Here is a 19,783-nt window from a genome sequence, read left to right on the forward strand (position 1 = left end):
GGGGGGGCAACGGGGCAATTGCCCCCCCCCGAGATTGCTGTCCCCCGCCCCGTAGAATGGTGGAGCCGAAGCTGTAAGCTTCCGCTCCACCATTCACTAACCTAGGCAGTCACACGCTGTGAGTACACAGCGTGTGAGCTGCGGGGACGCGATCCTCTGCAGGCCGGCGCAATGACGTCACATCATCGCGCCGGCGCCCGGAAATACCGTCCCTGCGGCCAGCATACAGTAAGTAAGAAGAGTATGCTCAGGGCCCAGGGGATTTGGGATTTGGAATATGTGCCACTGTTAAGGGCACTGTATCGGAGGGGGAGGGGGATTTAAAAACTTAGGGGGGGGGGAGAGAAAGGGGAATTATTAATGTGAGGTGCTGCAGGGCAAAGCACTGGGGGCACTATATGTTAAGAGCACATGAAAGGGGGGGCCCCCTGTGCTGTGCCCCTCACATATAATGCCCCCTGTGCTGTGCCCCCCACACATATAATTTATATGTGTGGGCACAGCACAGGGGGCATTATATGTGAGGGGCACAGCACAGGGGGCATTATATGTGCCCCACACATATAATGCCCCCTGTGCTGTGCCCCACACATATAATGCCCCCTGTGCTGTGCCCCACACATAATGTCCCCTGTGCTGTTCCCCTCACATATAATGCCCGTGCTGTGCCCCACACATATAATGCCCCTTGTTCTGTGCCCATCACATATAATGCCCCCTGTGCTGTGCCCCACACATATAATGCCCCCTGTGCTGTGCCCCTCACAAATAATGCCCCCATCATGCGCCCCTCATATATAATGCCCCCATCCTGTGCCCCTCATATATAATGCGCCATCATGCGCCCCTCACATATAATGCCCCCTGTCCTGTGCCCCTCACATATAATGCTTCTGTCATGTGCCCCAAACATATAATGCCCCCTGTGCTGTGCCCCTCACATATAATGCCCCCTGACTGGACAGGACAGGGGGCATTATATGTGAGGGGCACATTATGAGGGCATTATATGTGAGGGGAAAAGAACGGGGGCATTATATGTGAAGGGCACAGCACAGGGGGCATTATATGTGAGGGGCACAGCACAGGGGGGCATTATATGTGTGGGGCACAGCACAGGGGGCATTATGTGTGGGGCACAGCACAGGGGGCATTATATCATATAATGCCCCCTGTGCTGTGCCCCACACATATAATGCCCCCTGTGCTGTGCCCCACACATAATGCCCCCTGTGCTGTGCCCCACACATATAATGCCCCCTGTGCTGTGCCCCACACATATAATGCCCCCTGTGCTGTTCCCCTCACATATAATGCCCGTGCTGTGCCCCACACATATAATGCCCCTTGTTCTGTGCCCATCACATATAATGCCCCCTATGCTGTGCCCCACACATATAATGCCCCCTGTGCTGTGCCCCTCACAAATAATGCCCCCATCATGCGCCCCTCATATATAATGCCCCCATCCTGTGCCCCTCATATATAATGCGCCATCATGCGCCCCTCACATATAATGCCCCCTGTCCTGTGCCCCTCACATATAATGCTTCTGTCATGTGCCCCGAACATATAATGCCCCCTGTGCTGTGCCCCTCACATATAATGCCCCCTGACTGGACAGGACAGGGGGCATTATATGTGAGGGGCACATTATGAGGGCATTATATGTTAGGGGCAAAGAACGGGGGCATTATATGTGAAGGGCACAGCACAGGGGGCATTATATGTGTGGGGCATATGACAGGAGCATTATATGTGAGGGGCACAGCATGGGGGGCATTATATGTGAGGGGCACAGCACAGGGGGCATTATATGTGAGGGGAACAGCACAGGGGACATTATATGTGAGGGGCACAGCACGGGGGGCATTATATGTGAGGGGCACAGCACAGGGGGCATTATATGTGAGGGACGCATGATGGGGGCATTATATGTGAGGGGCAAAGAACGGGGAATTATATGTGAAGGGCACAGCACAGGGGGCAATATATGTTAGGGGCACAGGGCATTATTATGTGGGGGGAACAGGACGGGTCATAATTATTACATGTAGGGGCACAAGATGGGGCATTATTACTATATGTGAAGGCACAGAGTGTTTTGCATTTCAGAAGTATATTGTAGATTATGAGGAATTTCTGGGGTGGTACATTTTTTTATGGGCCACAATACATTTGGGTATTTTATTCAGAGGGTGCACTGCACAGCAAGTTATATTCAGAGAGTGCAGTGTGTGGTAGTATTAAATTTAGAGGGTACAGTGTGTGGTAGTATTATATTCAGAGAGTGCAGTGTGTAGTAGTATTATATACAGAGGGTACAGTGTGTGGTAGTATTCTATTCAGAGAGTGCAGTGTGTGGTAGTATTACATTTAGAGGGCACAGTGTGTGGTAGTATATTCAGAGAGTGCAGCGTGTGGTAGTATTATATTCAGAGAGTGCAGTGTTTGGTAGTATTATATACAGAGGGTACAGTGTGTGGTAGTATTCTATTCAGAGAGTGCAGTGTGTGGTAGTATTAAATTTAGAGGGCACAGTGTGTGGTAGTATTCTATTCAGAGAGTGCAGTGTGTGGTAATATTCTATTCAGAGAGTGCAGTGTGTGGTAGTATTAAATTTAGAGGGCACAGTGTGGTAGTATTATATTCAGAGAGTGCAGTGTGTGGTAGTATTATATTCAGAGAGTGCAGTGTTTGTTAGTATTAAATTTAGAGGGCACAGTGTGTGGTAGTGTTATATTCAGAGGGCACAGTGTGTGTTAGTATTATATTTAGATGGCGCAGTGTGTGGTAGTATTATATTCAGAGGGTACGGTGTGTGATAGTATTATATTCAGAGGGTACGGTGTGTGGCGGTATTATATTTAGAGGGTACAGTGTGTTGTATATTCAGGAGGTACAGTGTGTCAGAATTATATTCAGAAGGTATGTGCCAGTATTATATTCGAAGAATACAGTGTTTGGCAGTATTATAATAATTACTGTTTACATATAGAGGATCAGAATGCGCTGACATAGTGAGGAGACGTCTGGGCATCAAGTTCTGCACAGAGAACATTTAGCTGAAACAAGTCCCGGTGGTATGTACATCTGAATTAGATAAGGAAAGACTATAGAGAAGACGTCACCTGTAGTCACTGATGTCATTCTGTATCCTCCTGTGTGTGTCCCATCAGAGCTGTAGTCACTGAAGAAGTTCTGCAGTAATGATGGGTGAAACAACAACTCCCAGCATCCTCTAACCACTACTTAGGTCATACTGGAAGCTGTAGTTTTAAATGGTAAAAACCTCTTTAGCACTTTCCCATTCTGTGGCAATTGGTATATTTGATAATTATTCTGACATGTGAGCACGGCCTAAGAGTCTTAAACAAGGTTAGGACTGTATGATACATTTAATAATATTGTAAGTTCCGTAAGCAACACCTTGTTTTCTGTCCGCCAACACAAAATACTCTAATAGTGCCCCTCCCGAGACTCCACTCTGGATCCGCCCCTGCACTGGCCGAGGCGGGACATTGCTGCGGCCGGTGATAGGTTGAAGCTCCCTGTGACGTGCCGGGCTAACAGGAAGTAAGAAGAATACAGCCCGGGGACCGAACACCTGTACTGAAGCATCGGGGGAGCCTAGGCAGGTAAGAGAAAATTTGTTTTCTTTTATTCTTTAGCCCGGAACGGATAAAATAAGAAAAGTGAGCACCGGACATCTCCTTTAATTCCTGAGTCTGCTGTACTGTGCTGGGTCTCTTTGTCCAATCACTGCAGGCTCCTCTGTTGCCCCCTACTCTCTGTTTTCATGCTGCAGTCTGATGGGACCAGAGTGAGCACAGAGGAGTGCTAGTCCTGCCCCCATTTCCTAGACTTTGTCCATGCATGTGCTTTAGCTGGGACAAAGATGATGCTGCAGCCTGACAGGATTATGTTCAAATGAGAGGAAACAGCCACTGGGGGTAAGTGTCCTATTGACGGTATAGCATGTGTGTTCCTGCTCCATTCACTTGCTATGGGACCGCTTAACATAGCCAAGCACAGTAGTTTGTCAGTCTCATAGAGAGTCAATGGAGCAGCAGCACACATACTTGACTGCCACTCCATTCACACTCGGGGACACGTGATCAGCTGTAATCTTATTAATCCTTTTGCTTTTGGTGATACAGTCATCCCTCAACTTAAAATGGTCTCAGGTTACAATATTCTCCACACACGATGGTCTTTTCTGGACCATTATAACTTGAAACCATAATCAACATACTATGCTACAGCATACCTCCCAACTTTTGCTGAGAGCAAAGAGGAACAAGCCACGCCCCCTGTCTGGCTACAACATCAATTTTGTCCAAGCTGAAGTACAGACTGGGACAAAGTCTGTCTAGCTTTCCTCTGTGCTCACTCCTGTCCTATCAGACTGCAGAGGAGGGGGTTACAGAGCAGCCTGCAGTGATTGGTTGAAGAGACCCAGCACAGCAGACTCAGGGAGGAAGATGAGTCATGCAGAGTGAGGACATGCCTCCTCCAGGGCACAGAATGACAAACCAAGTGAGCAACAGCAAGAAGGTTTATACGTACATGCTCAGGATAAGGTACTGAGTAACATATAAATTTTAATTTGTTTTTTTTATGGGATAAGACAGGTACTCTTTAATGGGGAACTCCACCCCTAGACATCTTATCCCCTATCCAGAGGATAGGGGATAAGATATCTGATCGCGGGGGGACCAGCAGCTTGGACCCCCCACAATCTCCGGGCTGCCACCCCAGCGGTGAATGGAGGGGGCCTAACAGCTGTGATCGCCAGTCATCCGGCATGGAGTGGAGTTTTCTCCGTGCACTGGATGACTTGGGTGCCAAACCGGTGGCGTGGGGTCCCAGCGGCCGGATCATCTGCGATCAGACATCTTATCCCCTATCCTGATCGCGGATGGTCCGGCCGCTGGGAGTACCCCTTTAAGGGAGTACTGTGCATTTTTCTGTAATACTTAATGTGGCCGATAAATTCCCGATATCTTATAATGTGTCCTACAGATATGGGTGACCTCGGATTTGTGTGCACTTTACTAATTTATTAGTTATATTTAGATTCTTTTAAAGAATGTTCTTCATCTTGTAATGCCTTATGAGGGATCACACATGCTACCGTCTTGTCAGTCAGCTCCGAGCATCTGCCTCTTTATGATGCTTAACTACAGTCATGGTTATAGTTGCACTGCGGCCAGCAGAGTAGTTGAAAGACAATACATATAGGCCAATAATGCTTTAACCTTATTTACCAGGATATCTAATACTGATCTTCTTTAAATTGATTAAATATACTGAGAGTTGTAGTTTCACAACAGCTGGAGGCACTCTGGTTGGAAAACACTTCATTAAGCACCTCTTTGAGTCAAAAAATGTTTTTCCTATTTTTGTATCTATTCAAAGATCAAATCAAACACTACATGTGTGGAGGAGGCTGCAAATTGTTGCTAGGAGTTTTATTAACAGACAGGCAATCATTCTCCAAAATCTCTTTTTCAGCCGAATACCAGGCATGTTTTAGGCCTCTTTCACACTACCGTTGTCACATGGTAGAGAATAGCAGGAGAAAAAATACAGTTTGCCCTGCCTTTTTCTACCGCTACTCCTGCTGATAAACAGCGGCGCCCGACGGACCCCATTGACTATAATGGGGTTCATCGGGACCCACTGTTGCCTGTTGCGCCCCGTCAAAATGACGTCCACTCAGTCTCAATGGGGTGCAGCAGCAGTGTTATAGAAGCCTTACAGCCCTTCAAACTCTGGTGTTAGCTGGGTGGTGAGAACTTTAAGGGGATTTCTCAAAACCTGTGTAGAGAAGGAGTGCTGCAGGTGCCCATAGCAACCAATCAGATCGCTTATTTCATTTTTCACAGGCCTCTTTAAAAATGAAAGTGATCTGATTGGTTGCTATGGGCACCTCAGCAACGTTACCTCTGGACAGGTTTTAAGAAATCTCCCCCTTAGGGCCTATTTGCACCGCAGAATTACCATCCAGAAAAATTCCATTCGGACATTCTGCAGGTGGTGGCAGAACAAGCCGGCTTTAGAAATGCTCGGGAATGCACCTTAGACGTCCATACCGTGTTTCTCCGAAAATAGGACAGGGTCTTATATTAATTTTAGTCACAAAAAACACACTAGGGCTTATTTTCAGGGTAGGGCTTATTTATTTACGGTATGTACCTTGAACAACATGGGGGGCTGTAGCAGTGTGGAGGATGGGGGGCTGTAGCAGTGTGGAGGATGCCGCACCCCCCCCCCATCTTCCACACTGCTACAGCCCCCCATCCTCCACACTCCTGAAGCCCCCCATCCTCCACACTCCTGCAGCCCCCCATCCTCCACACTCCTGCAGCCCCCCCATCCTCCACACTCCTGCAGCCTCCCCATCCTCCACACTTCTACAGACCCCCATCCTCCCCTTCCCCCGTCGTCCTCCACACTCCTACAGTGCCCCTCACCCCTCTGCCATAATAAACTACAGTTCACATTTCATCCCCAGCGGAGACCAGCACTTCCCCAGCTTCATACGGTAGCGTCCGCAACTTGTACTGTACGGAAGCTGCAGCTTTCGGCGGCGGGATCTCCTTCTGTTGCTTAGCACCCGGGGGCAGGGACACGTCCGTGATGTCGGCCGTGCATACATGTGGACGTTTTAAAGAGACAGTGTCCCTGCCCCGGCACAATTACGGTAACTTGCCACGGGACCAGCCAAAGGAGGGGGGGGGGGTGTCTGCGGGCATTACTGGCGGTCGTGGTCTGGATCTGGACTGCGGTCTGCCAGTTGATTACCCCTGGCCTAGGTCTTATTTTCGGGGTAGGGCTTATATTTTTATTTATTTTTTTGCAGAACATTTGAATGTTTTTTGTGGAATTGGCAAATGTTTCCGCTGCAGACATTCTGGTGCAGAAGGGGAGTCTGCTGCAACATAATTTTCCCACCAGATTGTACTTGGAAAACTGCCATTTAGTCAATCACTGGCCGGTCCAGAACATTGCTGCAGCAGGAGATTAACTGAGGGCAGTGTGAGGCTGGGTTCACATCACGTTTTCTCCCATACGGGAGCGCATACGGCAGGGGGGAGCTAAAACCTCTCGCTCCCGTATGCTTAAGCATAAGGGAGCGAGAGGTTTCAGCTCCCCCTGCCTTATGCGCTCCCGTATGGGAGAACGTGATGTGAACCTGACTTGTCTGGCCCCAAAGGTATGAAGAAGATTGGGGCCGGAGGATAGGAAAGCAATATCGACAGCACAGGGGGAGGTTTATCTGCGGCAGCTAAGTCGGGGCATTTAGGGATAAAAATCTAAATTGCCGAAGTACCTTTCTAAGGCTAGGTTCACACTACAAAATGTCTTCTTTGAAATTGCTGACAGAAATTCTGCTTGTATTGCTTTTGAACTTCTGAGTGTACGCTCACATGATAATGAATCTCTGCACCAAAATTGTGACAATTGACAGAACAATGTAGATGGGGGGGTGGGGGGGTATTGCGGATCCGCTGCCGAAGGACCTACAGGGTGCCTTTAGATGTGCCTGCTCGGAGCACAATGCGCCGCTACGAGCAGACACACTGTGATGTGAGAGTCGCCACGTGCATTGTATACTCGAACACATCGTGGTTGCTCTCGGCCTAGCTAAGGGAGCAGGGGGAGCGGCCGCGATGTGTGCGAGTACACCGCGCATGCGCAGTGACTCACACATTGCAGTAGTGTGTCTGCTCGTAGCGTCATAGTGCCACTCCAAGCAGGCACATCTAAAGGCACCCTGTAGGGGTCCTTTGGCTGCCGATCTGCAGCATAAAATACGCTGTGGATCCGCTCGTCTGAACTAAATTATAACTATGTTGCACTCGTACACACTGTATATCAGGTATAGCGGCTGCATAGTCACTCCTGCATATTTTAAGACACAAACCAGTCTACTTATAAAACCATTGATTTGATTTTGAAGCCAAATAATGGAATGAAGTGCTTTTCTGAAAGTTAGCAGCATGAATAATTTAAGAAAATGGTCGAGCAATTCTTAATTTGATCTATAACTTTGCTGATAGATCAATTTTAGCAGACAGTAGATTACAATATGGTGAGTTTGATTCTGGTGATTTTGTAAAGACTTCTACAGAAAGAACATTTTTGATGGCTTCTTTTATTTTTCAGAGGCCTTTTCAAAAATAAAAGAATCATTTTGATTGGTTGCTATGGGCAACTCAGCAATATTTTCTCTGGACATGTTTTGATAAATCTCCCCCATTGTGCAGCTGATGGAAGGAATTTATGAATGGTTTTATATAGATAATTTTTTTTTTTTTTTTGCATTATTTTTGTGCAATGGGTTAAAAATGTTGTGCAATCCATTGAGACTCATTCAAGGAAACAACTTGGTGTAGCATGGTTGGCTTTTTGCAGTGGTCAGGGATGTATATACCGTTGCAGGGATTTCAATTGTTGCAAACTATTGCGCAATCTCACACCAGCCCGGACCACACTTGTGTACACCTAGGCTACTTGGCTATGGGGTCTAATGCTGCAGTCAAACGCCTTCCCATTTGTCCCCTAATTTTTGCTCTCAGTCCTACAGTGAAAACTCTCCAAAAAACCACCCCCTTAGCCAGACTAGATTTTGTGTGACAGATTTTCAGCCCAGCATACATTATGCATATTGGCCATTTTCTATGAGAAGACCATCCCCATTACAGGCCACTTTTAAATGCAATTTTGGGTGGTCTTCTCACAGGGGTTTTTGCTGTACATTCCGTAGGTAAGCAAGACACAATGGACATGTTAAAGGGGTACTCCCGTGGAAAACAATTTTTTAAAATCAACTGGTGCCAGAAAGTTAAACAGATTTGTAAATCACTTCTATTAAAAAATCTTAATCCTTCCAGTACTTTTTAGGGGCTGTATACTAAAGAGAAATCCAAAAACGAAATGCATTTCCTCTGATGTCATGACCACAGTGCTCTCTGCTGACCTCTGCTGTCCATTTTAGGAACTTTCCAGAGCATGAGAAAATCCCCATAGCAAACATATGCTGCTCTGGACAGTTCCTAAAATGGACAGCAGAGGTCAGCAGAGAGCACTGTGGTCATGACATCAGAGGAAATGCATTTCTTTTTTGGAAATCTCTTTAGTATACAGCCCCTAAAAAGTACTGGAAGGATTAAGATTTTTTAATAGAAGTGATTTACAAATCTGTTTAACTTTCTGGCACCAGTTGATTTAAAAAAAAAAGTTTTCCACGGGAGTACCCCTTTAACAGTGTTGTTTAGTTTAGAAAACCTTTTTTTCCATTTACAGGAACTGGAGAACCACAATTTTTTATGCTTGGACTATTTGCCCTGAGACCCAGCTCAGGTGTTTCATTTTGTGACCCCAGGCAAAACATCCTTCATCTTACCTGGACTCCTATCTACATGGCGATGAGCTGACCCTGTTTTCTCTTCTATTTCTATGGCATAAATGGCCTATATATGTGGGTCCCATATCTCACCTGTAGAGGCTGCCTTCGGTGGCCACATCCATGCAGAGGCTGACCAGAGAGATAACTAGAATTAAAGGGGTAGGGGATAAGATGCCTGACCGCGGGAGTCGCGCCGCTGGGGACCCCCGTGATCTTGCACACGGAACTCCGTTTGTAATCAGTCCCCGGAGCGTGTTCGCTCCGGGTCTGATTACTGTCGATCACAGGGCCGGCGGCATGTGACGTCACGCCTCCGCCCCCGTGGGCCGTCACGCTCCGCCCCTCAATGCAAGTCTATGGGAGGGGGCGTGACAGCTATCACGACCCCTCCCGTAGGCTTGCATTGAGGGGCAGAGCATGACGTCACATGGGGGTGGAGGCGTGACGTCACACGCCGCCTGCCCTTTGGTCGTCGCTAATCAGACCCGGAGCGAACACGCTCCTGGGACTGATTACAGACGGGGTACCGTGTGCAAGATCACGGGGGTCCCCAGCAACGGGACTCCCACGGTCAGGCATCTTATCCTCTATCCTTTGGATAGGGGATAAGATGTTAGCACCGGAGTACCCCTTTAACAAAACAGCCAAACACACTGGAATTCACTGTATTCCCACAGGAGTTTTTGGGTCTTAGGAAAATGTTTAGCTCCTTGGAAGTATGGAAACTATTGTCCAATATTAAAGGGCTATTCTGAGTAAGTTTTAAGCTGCTGATTGGCCAAGTGGGTAATATCATGTGCTGACTCCAGGCTCAGTACATTGTTAGATATAACTTACAATTCTGAATCCCCTTTAGGCCGCGTTCACACGGACGGATCCACAGCGTATTTTTACAGATTTGTAAATTACTTCTATAAACAAATCTTAATCCTTCCAGTACTTATCAGCTGCTGTATACCACAGAGGAAATTCTTTTCTTTTTGGATTTCTTTTCTGTCTGTCCACAGTGCTGTCTGCTGACACCTCTGTCCATGTCAGGAACTGTCCAGAACAGGAGAAAATCCCCATAGTAAACATATGCTGCTCTGGACAGTTCCTGAAATGGACAGAGTTGTCAACAGAGAGTCTGTGGACAGACAGAAAAGAAATCCAAAAAGAAAAGAATTTCTTCTGTCGTATTCAGCAACTAATAAGTACCATAAGGATTAAGATTTTTTAATATAATTAATTTACAAATCTGTTTAACTTTTTTGCCTCAGTTTATAAAAAAAAATGTTTTCCACCTGAGTACTAGAGTCAAGCAAGTGAAATAGTAATTAATCACTAATTATCCCCCACCTCCTACCTATAAGAATAGATACTCGCCCAACAACAGTGTGTAATATAACAAGAAAAAAATTAAAACATAAGGGAGAGATATTTGTGTGCTGCTGTTAGGACTAAGGGAAAACAAATTAACTTTAAGAAATTAATGCTTCCCTTATGTCCTAACCAGCAGCACAAGTGGGGACTTAGCAAGAAGTTGTCCTATTGTGTAGGTACTTCAGGCTGAATGGAATTCAGAACAAATCGCACAAGGGCAGTGTCTTCAAAACCCCTAAGGTCAATCCTGTAATGGCTCACAAAGTGGAATGTGAGCGCAGGAGGCCGGGAACTGTTACGGAGCTGGATGTGGATCCTCTAACCATTTGTGGCAGATGACTCAGACCGTATCGGGGAGTGGAGTCTAAGGTGCCGCTGGTCTTCACCAGAGCCCGCCGCAAGGCAGGATGGGCTACCCCGACGCGGCTTGACCACACAGGTAGCTGGGCAGGCGAGGTACCGAAGGAAGAGGCAGTAGCATAGTCGAACTTAGCAGAAGGTCAAGGCATGCGGCAAAGGTGCGTAGTCAAATAACGTAGCGGGAAGGTCTGGATACACGGGTAAGGCAAACAGGCAGTAGGGAATGCTTAATCTCGGACTAGGGGCACTGAAGATCCGGCAGGGAAGAGGGAGAGTTGCAGGAACTTATAGACTGGTGACAGGTATAGAACATAATTATGGGCATACTGGCCCTTTAAATATTAGAGCTCCGGCGCGCGCGTCCTAGGGGACGGGGACACGCCTGCTGGAGTAGAGACAAGGCAGAGGCAGCAGAGGAGCGTGGTAATTGAGGGGCTGGGATCCCGCGATGCGAATCCCAGTCCCGCTGACAGCTGATGAGAGACACACACGTTATCGTGGGTCCACGCATCTGAACTGCCAAACAAGGGAAGGCCATTGAGCCGAAGATTGGGAACTTTATCGTCCCTTCTTTTTCCCTCTAATGTTGTCACATCCTTGACACGCCTATTATTGCGCAACCATCATCATTTACCACAGCAACCGCCATATGGAAAAAGGGAACCGCTATTGTATTGATATTGACTATGATGGACTGATTGTAGGTCTAGGAGTACATTGATTTCTAAGTGGGAGTCCTGGTCTTGAATTTTACCTGTTCTTGGAGGTCATCTAAAGTGTACCTACATAGTCCTGCTGAAACAGTTATGGGACTACTTCATTACTTGTGATGTGCCTTGTCAGCGGCTAATACATGGGATTAATACAGAGTTATATCTACCTCAACTTGGCCGTACTCTGGAATAGGCCGGCATCATATATATAATAGAGGGGACGCATCATTCAACATGTATCAATTATATTGAATGAACCCAGCTCATACTTTGGATTGTCATCTTAAGCAGTTCTGACTCATATTTATCATATTTTGACTATATCATTGGTATTATATATATTTTTTATCTTGTTGTACAGTTTTCTCCTCCATTCCCTGATGAACCCTAGTTATTTGCTTAGGGAGAAATGCGTTGGAAAGGGAGCACGAGATGTCTCAATAAATGTATTTCATTCAATTTGTTATATTTTTAATGGAATACTAATATCTTCCTAACCCCGTCCACACTTATCGTTCAGTGAGGGCAAGGGTTTAGACTAGGTAGGGTCTTCCAAGAAGTAGGGGTTCACCTGTATCCTATACCCCGTCCCTTCCTGATCCATGATCTGTGCACATTGTCGTATCAAGAGACATAATTCTGTATTGTTAGTGCATTTTTCTATGTCTATATGTATTTATGTTTTCAATAAAGATTTATATTTTATTACTTAGGCCTAATCAATGATTTTGAGAGTGTTGGTTGAGGAGAGAGGGACAATGCGCTCGCAGCCAGTGCGTGCAGTTGGAGCGCGAAGTGTAACAGGAACAAATCTGTTCCAAGGGAATAAGGGCCTGCCAGGCCCAGCTAGTAGACACTGCTCTAGAATAAGCAGTGACAAAGGCAGACAACATTTTCTAGAAGAGAAAAACAAGTAAAAGTAAATGCACATCCTCTACTTAGGAGGGAAGGTGGAGGCAGGAACATACCCAGAAAGATCACAAAAAATCTTTACATCAAGATTACAGTCACAGTAAAGCTTATCTATAATACACAGAGTATGTATGTTACTGATGGGCAGAGCTAGTCACTGACCACTGTGCTGCCCGAACACAAAACAGGATGAAAACACAGAGACAGCCTGGAGCAAAGAGGAGCCTTTATATTTGTATTTGGCTCCATTGGAGTTAGGCCACGCCCCCGGTGTGATGTCACACGCCAGCTGAGGGATTCAAACAGAATAACTTTATAAACTGCAAACATACAGAGCAGCAGTTGAACAGAAGCAGTAACAGAGTATACAGAGTATACAGAGCACAAAGAGAAGCAGTGACAGAGAATTCGGAGTATGGAGCGGTCACACGGCTCCTATAACAAACCGATAAATCCTCCATAACCAGCAGATAACACAGCAGAGATCAGAATGCAGGGAGTCGGCAGAACAGCTGATCTCCAGAAGCAGTTGAAGTGATCTAAAAGAAAGAAAAAAAGGTTAGAATATGTATAACGCCACCTTTGGATGCCACGCCGTCTGTCCAGTCCGACAGGACAGAAAAAAACACCCTGTTGGGGGAGTATCCCCTCTTATAGGTAGGAAGTGGGAGCTAATTGAAGATTTTCCTAGCTTACAGTAACGGAAAATATAGATTTTATGAAAGACGGGAGACAAACATTTTGCTTTACATCTCTCCTTTTACTCCCAGCAGCAAATAATTAAACGTATCACAGAATTTTTTTTACATAAATATGCATGTATAATGAACAACCAATAGTATGCATCCTAGGTGATAAAAGGCCTCTGTAATCATGTGACTTCCTTCTTTCTTGGTATAATTAAGATAAGTCCAAAATAACCAACAGAGAACAGTTGCATAACTGATTGAAGTGTCAGCTTTCAAAACTTGAAGAGGAACTGGAAACTACACCAAACGATAGGAAGAAGATCAGACTTAAATATAAGAACATAAAGAAGGGTGGGTTATTAGGGAGGGATAATGTTTGTCTCCTGTCTTTCATAAAATCTATATTTTCTGTCACTGTAAGCTAGGAAAAACTTCAATTTTATTTCAAGCCCGGAGACTCCATTTTGCATGTTTAAAGCTTATAATTAAAGATGAGCGAACTTACAGTAAATTCGATTTGTCACAAACTTCTCAGTTGATGACTTATCCTGCATAAATTAGTTCAGCTTTCAGGTGCTCCGGTGGGCTGGAAAAGGTGGATACAGTCCTAGGAGACATGAAAGGACACATAATTAAACAATACCATAGACACAAGAGGATCGGGGCGGAAATAAAAGGTCCTAAAAGTAGATTCGAATTCAAAATATCAGTCAGAGAGCCACCTGACTTTCATGGACATGTCGGTGTTGTCGTTCAGATAGCGGGAATTCCAGTCTGCAATGGAATTGGACAGACCTGGAAGATATTCTGCCTTGAGAATGATGTCTTTTTCTAGGCAAAAATGCCAAAATTGTTTGGCAATGGTGGCCAGACATTCTGACTTGGTGCCTCCAAGGCGATTGACATATTGCACTGCTGCGATGTTGTCCATCCTCAGAAGAATACAGCAGTGTGATTTGTCCCTCGCAAAACTCTTGAGGGCAAAAAATCCGGCCAATAGTTCAAAGCAGTTGATATGGAAAGAAGATTCTTCTACGGACCACTTCCCTCCTGTGGAAAGTGATCTGTAATGAGCTCCCCAGCCTAGGAGACTGGCAACTGATTCTATAATCATGTCCGGTATTGAATTGAAGATGGCTTTGCCATTCCAGGACTGGTTATGTTGTAACCACCATAGGTGTTCTTCTCTGGTATCCGGGGTTAATGTTACATTTTCTGAATAACGTAGACACCTCAAATGACGAGTCTTCAGTCTGAAGAGCTCTCTAATGTAGAGGTGCAGGAAATATGGCTTGTATTGACGCTGATAGAAGTCCCACCTCTTGAGCAATAGCACTTAAAGTTAAAGATACTAGTTTTTTGTTGAGAAGAGATCCGATCTCTCTCCTGATAAGCTTTAACTTCCTGAATGGAAGGCTCAGAGTAGCTGATCGAGTGTCGATCATGAAACTCGAAAATTCTATCTCTTTTGCAGGGGATAAAATGAATTTCTCTTGGTTTATAAGAAAACTGGGATTGGTCAAGAGAGATAACGTCCATTGTATATGGGTTAGAATTAGTGACCGAGATGACATCCTTATGAGGATGTCATCTAGGTATATAATTAGACGAACTCCTCTGGATCTGAGCATCACTACAACTGGTTTTAATAGCTTTGTGAGGCACCAGGATGCTGATGAAAGGCCAAACAGTAGACTTGAGAATTGAAATCTTAAATTTTCCCATACAAACTGAAGGTATGGTTGAGATAGGGGGTGAAGAGGCACCGTGAGGTATGCGTCTTTGAGGTGTACCTTGGCAAGCCAATCATGTTGTATCAGTAAATCTCTCACTAAATGAATGCCCTCCATCTTGAAGTGGCGATAAACAACAAAATCGTTGAGAGATCTGAGGTTTATGACCAGTCGGTGACCGCCGTCTTTCTTTTTGACCAGAAAAATGTTGCTCAGAAAACCTTGAGTTTGCCAATGGATTTTTATAACAGTGAATTTGTAACATAGTTATTTGATTTCTGATTTCAATAATTCTCAGTCTGCATCTGAGAAAATTATAGGATGAGGCTGTTGTGTTTGTACTGGAGGAAATATAAAGTCTATTTGGTAGCCCGCTACAGTGTTCAGAATCCATGCATCTGTCGTGATCAAAGCCCAAACGTGGATAAAATGGGTTATTCAACCTCCTAATGGAAGGTGGGGAGAAATATGAAGAGGAAGTCTGCTTACCTGTAGAAGGTTGGGATCTTGAGAAGTTCCTCTGTCCACTGGCCCTCCATGGGCGTCCTCTATTGGGGAAGAATGGAGTTGGTGTATACGATGCAGATGGGAGTGGAAACCGGTCTGCACGGGAAGGGCCTTGGTAATATTGTCCTTCCTGGGGTTGGCGGCTAGGGAACCGGCCACATCGTTTCCCAGTCCTGCCAAAAACACGTCCTTGGAAGACGCTTTTAAAGAAGTTTTAACTTTTCCAGAGTAGAAAATTGCCCCACATACTTGTTGATTTCCTTCACAAAGCAATCTTCAAAGAGAGAGCCATCAGATGGAGGAGGAATTTTTGAATTTGCTAAATGGATCAGTTGTGGATCCAAACGCATAAGGATTGATCTCTTCCTTTCTGCGCAAATAGTTGCGTTGGTATTGCCCAAAAGGCAGACTGCCCTTTGGGCCCAACCTTTCAGAGTTGGAATGTCAACAGGTTCTCCAGAATTAGAGGCAGTTTCTGAAAGGTCCAAATTTCTGGTCAATGGACCTAAAACATTCAATAATCTATCTCTGATCGTTCAGAAAGACCAATCCACCCCTTTTTTGGGGTTCTTACCCGATTTGGATAGGAATTTAACCAAGGTTTGATCCAATTGTCACGATTCGGCTAGCTGGATGTGGATCCTCTGTGTCAGCGAGGGATTGGCGTGGACCGTGTCGGTGGACCGGTTCTAAGATGCTACTGGTATTCACCAGAGTCCGCCGCAAAGCGGGATGGTGCAATCCAATTTAACTCCGTTGACCGAGGAAATGTAGAGCGACTTGACGAGACGGGTCACCGGGATGCAGAACTTATTCACCAAAGAGTCCAGAATAAAATTTCCAGAGGCACCAGAGTCCAAGCAGGCCACGGCTGAGAGGGAGGAGTTGGCAGAAGGAGAAATCCGCACGGGCACCGTGAGACGTGGAGAAGCAGACTTCGTACCAAGAGACGCCACACCCACGTGAGCTGGGTGCGTGCGTGCGTTTCCCAGACGTGGAGGACGAATAGGGCAATCCACCAAGAAATGTTCGGTACTGGACAAAGATTTTCTTCCCTATGGCGAGTCCTCTCTTCCTGGGTCAGGCGAGACCGATCCACTTGCATAGCCTCCTCGGCGGGAGGCACAGGAGTAGATTGCAAAGGATACTGTGGGAGAGGTGCCCAGAGATCTAGGTCTTTTTCCTGGCGGAGCTCCTGGTGTCTTTCAGAAAAACGCATGTCAATGCGGGTGGCCAAATGGATAAGTTCTTGCAGGTTGGCAGGAATCTCTTGTGCGGCCAGCACATCCTTGATGTTACTGGATAGGCCTTTTTTAAAGGTCGCGCAGAGAGCCTCGTTATTCCAAGATAATTCGGAAGCGAGAGTACGAAATTGTATGGCGTACTCGCCTACTGAAGAATTACCCTGGACCAGGTTCAGCAGAGCAGTCTCGGCAGAAGAAGCTCGGGCTGGTTCCTCGAAGACACTACGGACTTCAGCGAAGAAGGACTGGACTGTGGCTGTGGCAGGATCATTGCGGTCCCAGAGCGGTGTGGCCCAAGACAAAGCCTTTCCAGATAGAAGACTCACTACGAACGCCACCTTAGACCGTTCTGAAGGAAATTGGTCCGACAACATCTCCATATGCAGGGAACATTGAGATAAGAATCCACGGCAGAGTCGGGAGTCCCCATCAAACTTGTCCGGCAGGGACAAGCGGAGGCTAGGAGCGGCCACTCGCTGCGGAGGAGGTGCAGGAGCTGGCGGAGGAGATGGTCGCTGTTGTAGCAGTGGCAGAAGTTGCTGTAACGTGGCGGTCAGCTGCGACAGCTGCTGTCCTTGTTGGGCAATTTGCTGCAATTGCTGGGCGACCACCGTGGGAAGGTCAGCGAGACTTGGCAGCGGCACCTCAGCGGGATCCATGGCCGGATCTACTGTCACGATTCGGCTAGCTGAATGTGGATCCTCTGTGTCAGCGAGGGATTGGTGTGGACCGTGTCGGTGGACCGGTTCTAAGATGCTACTGGTATTCACCAGAGCCCGTCGCAAAGCGGGATGGTCTTGCTGCGGCGGTAGCAACCAGGTCATATCCACTGGCAACGGCTCAACCTCGCTGACTGCTGAGAAGGCGTGGGACAGAAGGACTAGGCAGAGACAAGGTCAGACGTAGCAGAAGGTCGGGGCAGGCGGCAAGGTTCGTAGTCAATGTGGATAGCAGAAGATCTGGAACACAGGCTTTGGACAACACTAAACGCTTTCACTGGCACAAGGCAACAAGATCCGGCAAGGGAGTGCAGGGGAAGTGAGGTATCATAGCCAGGGAACAGGTGGAAGCTAATTAGGCTGATTGGGCCAAGCACCAATCATTGGTGCAGTGGCCCTTTAAATCTTAGAGAGCTGGCGCGCGCGCCCTAGAGAGCGGAGCCGCGCGCGCCAGCACATGACAGCCGGGGACCGGGACGGGTAAGTGACTTGGGATGCGATTCGCGAGCGGGCGCGTCCCGCTGTGCGAATCGCATCCCCGCCGGCAATGTCAGTGCAGCGCTCCCGGTCAGCGGGTCTGACCGGGGCGCTGCAGAGAGAGAGACGCCGTGAGCGCTCCGGGGAGGAGCAGGGACCCGGAGCGCTCGGCGTAACACCAATTCAGGAGTTTCTGCCATTTTCTGAGGCAAGGTGGGTCTGGGGCATTCGGAACAAAGCTTGTTTCTAGCCTTCCTGTCCAATTGCTTTTTAAGCCATAGAGTTATAAATTAAGATATTATAGGGTGGGGGACCCACTCACCGAATCTGAGATGTTTGTCGAAAAAAGGAGTTCCTGACCCATCTAATAGAACCAGGTTCTCAGATTCTGCATCTAAAAAATAGTTCTATCAATAGAATGTGTGTTTTCTCCTTGTGAGCTCAGAAATGCTTATAACTTGATAAAGGGAGGAATTCCGAAATCTTGTCTCTACAAAATCTTGTTAGTCCAATAAAAAAGGTATTACAAGATACTGCAACTACCGAAGATTTTGCTTTTTGCATCACTGGACTAATACGGCTACTCCTAACTACTCTATATATATAACACGAAGGAAAGAATATATGGATATATATATATATATATATATATATATAATAATGTTTAAATATATGAATTAATAAATAAATTTAAAGTTAATAATTCATTAGTAATATTTAATGGGGAATTAATATAACAATTAGGGACAAATAATAAAGGGATGAATTAGTATAATGAAATGAATTAATAATTAAAATAAATAAATAATGAATTAATAGAGAATTAATAGATTAATAATGAATTTATAAGAGTGAAGTAATAATGAATATATGTATACATTAATTTCCCGTGTAATACAATTAATTAGAATGATACTGAACCTGTTGTAATGAAGGCAGCCAAGAGGTGTCTTGTGACTGAAGTGGTCAGACCAGGGAGCGTGATGTAGACACGTCGCCGATGGTGAGCTGACTGACAGGATGCGTCTATGGGAGAAGGAGCGCGAAGCTGTACTACCAGCACTGTACGAGCGGGATGGCGTGAGGTGAAATCAAATGAACGGGGGAATGATGGTGGCATGTGTTAGAAAACACATATTCTGCCCAGCAACAATGAGGGAGGGGGCGGGGGAGGGAAATGTATAAAAGACAATATAACTGACTGAGGGAAAAGGAGCTCCAGAAAGCTGTGTGGTTGCCACAACACAAAGAAAAGGTAAATTAAATAAATCATTGAGTAAAGAATGACAATAGTAATGAATGTAATAAGAAAGAACTATTAAATAATTAGTAATTCCAATAAATATATCACTAGAGTAAAGATACTACTTATCTTCTGCGGGAGCAGCAAGAAAGAAGGAAGTCACATCATTACAGAGGCCTTTTATCACCTAGGTTGCATGCTATTGGTTGTTCATAATACCTTCATTTGAATATTTATGTTAATTTTTTCTGTTATATGTTTAACTATTTGCTGCTGAGAGTAAAAAGAAAGATGTAAAGCATAATGGAGTCTTCTGGCCTGAAATAAAATTAGTGGTTAATTACTATTTTACTTGCTTGACTCCATTAACATGCCGTCTGTCCTACCAGTTCACAGGGGCAGATAA

The 19,783-nt window shown here is 45.9% G+C and overlaps 1 protein-coding gene across 1 annotated transcript in view; it reads right to left on the bottom strand.

The window, feature by feature from the left end:
* The window catches only part of KIF5B (kinesin family member 5B), a 94,080-nt gene extending 78,036 nt beyond the window's left edge, over positions 1 to 16,044 (bottom strand). Inside the window, exons 1-2 of the mRNA XM_056522959.1 lie at positions 15,944 to 16,044; positions 14,182 to 14,773 (exon numbers count right to left, since the gene is read on the bottom strand). Coding sequence (XP_056378934.1) covers positions 14,182 to 14,773; positions 15,944 to 16,044 — 693 coding nt within the window. The remainder of the gene's footprint in view (positions 1 to 14,181; positions 14,774 to 15,943) is intronic.
* Positions 16,045 to 19,783: the final 3,739 nt, after the last annotated feature.

The sequence above is a fragment of the Hyla sarda genome, chromosome 5 (assembly GCF_029499605.1).
Source record: "Hyla sarda isolate aHylSar1 chromosome 5, aHylSar1.hap1, whole genome shotgun sequence".
NCBI classification, from domain to species: domain Eukaryota; kingdom Metazoa; phylum Chordata; class Amphibia; order Anura; family Hylidae; genus Hyla; species Hyla sarda.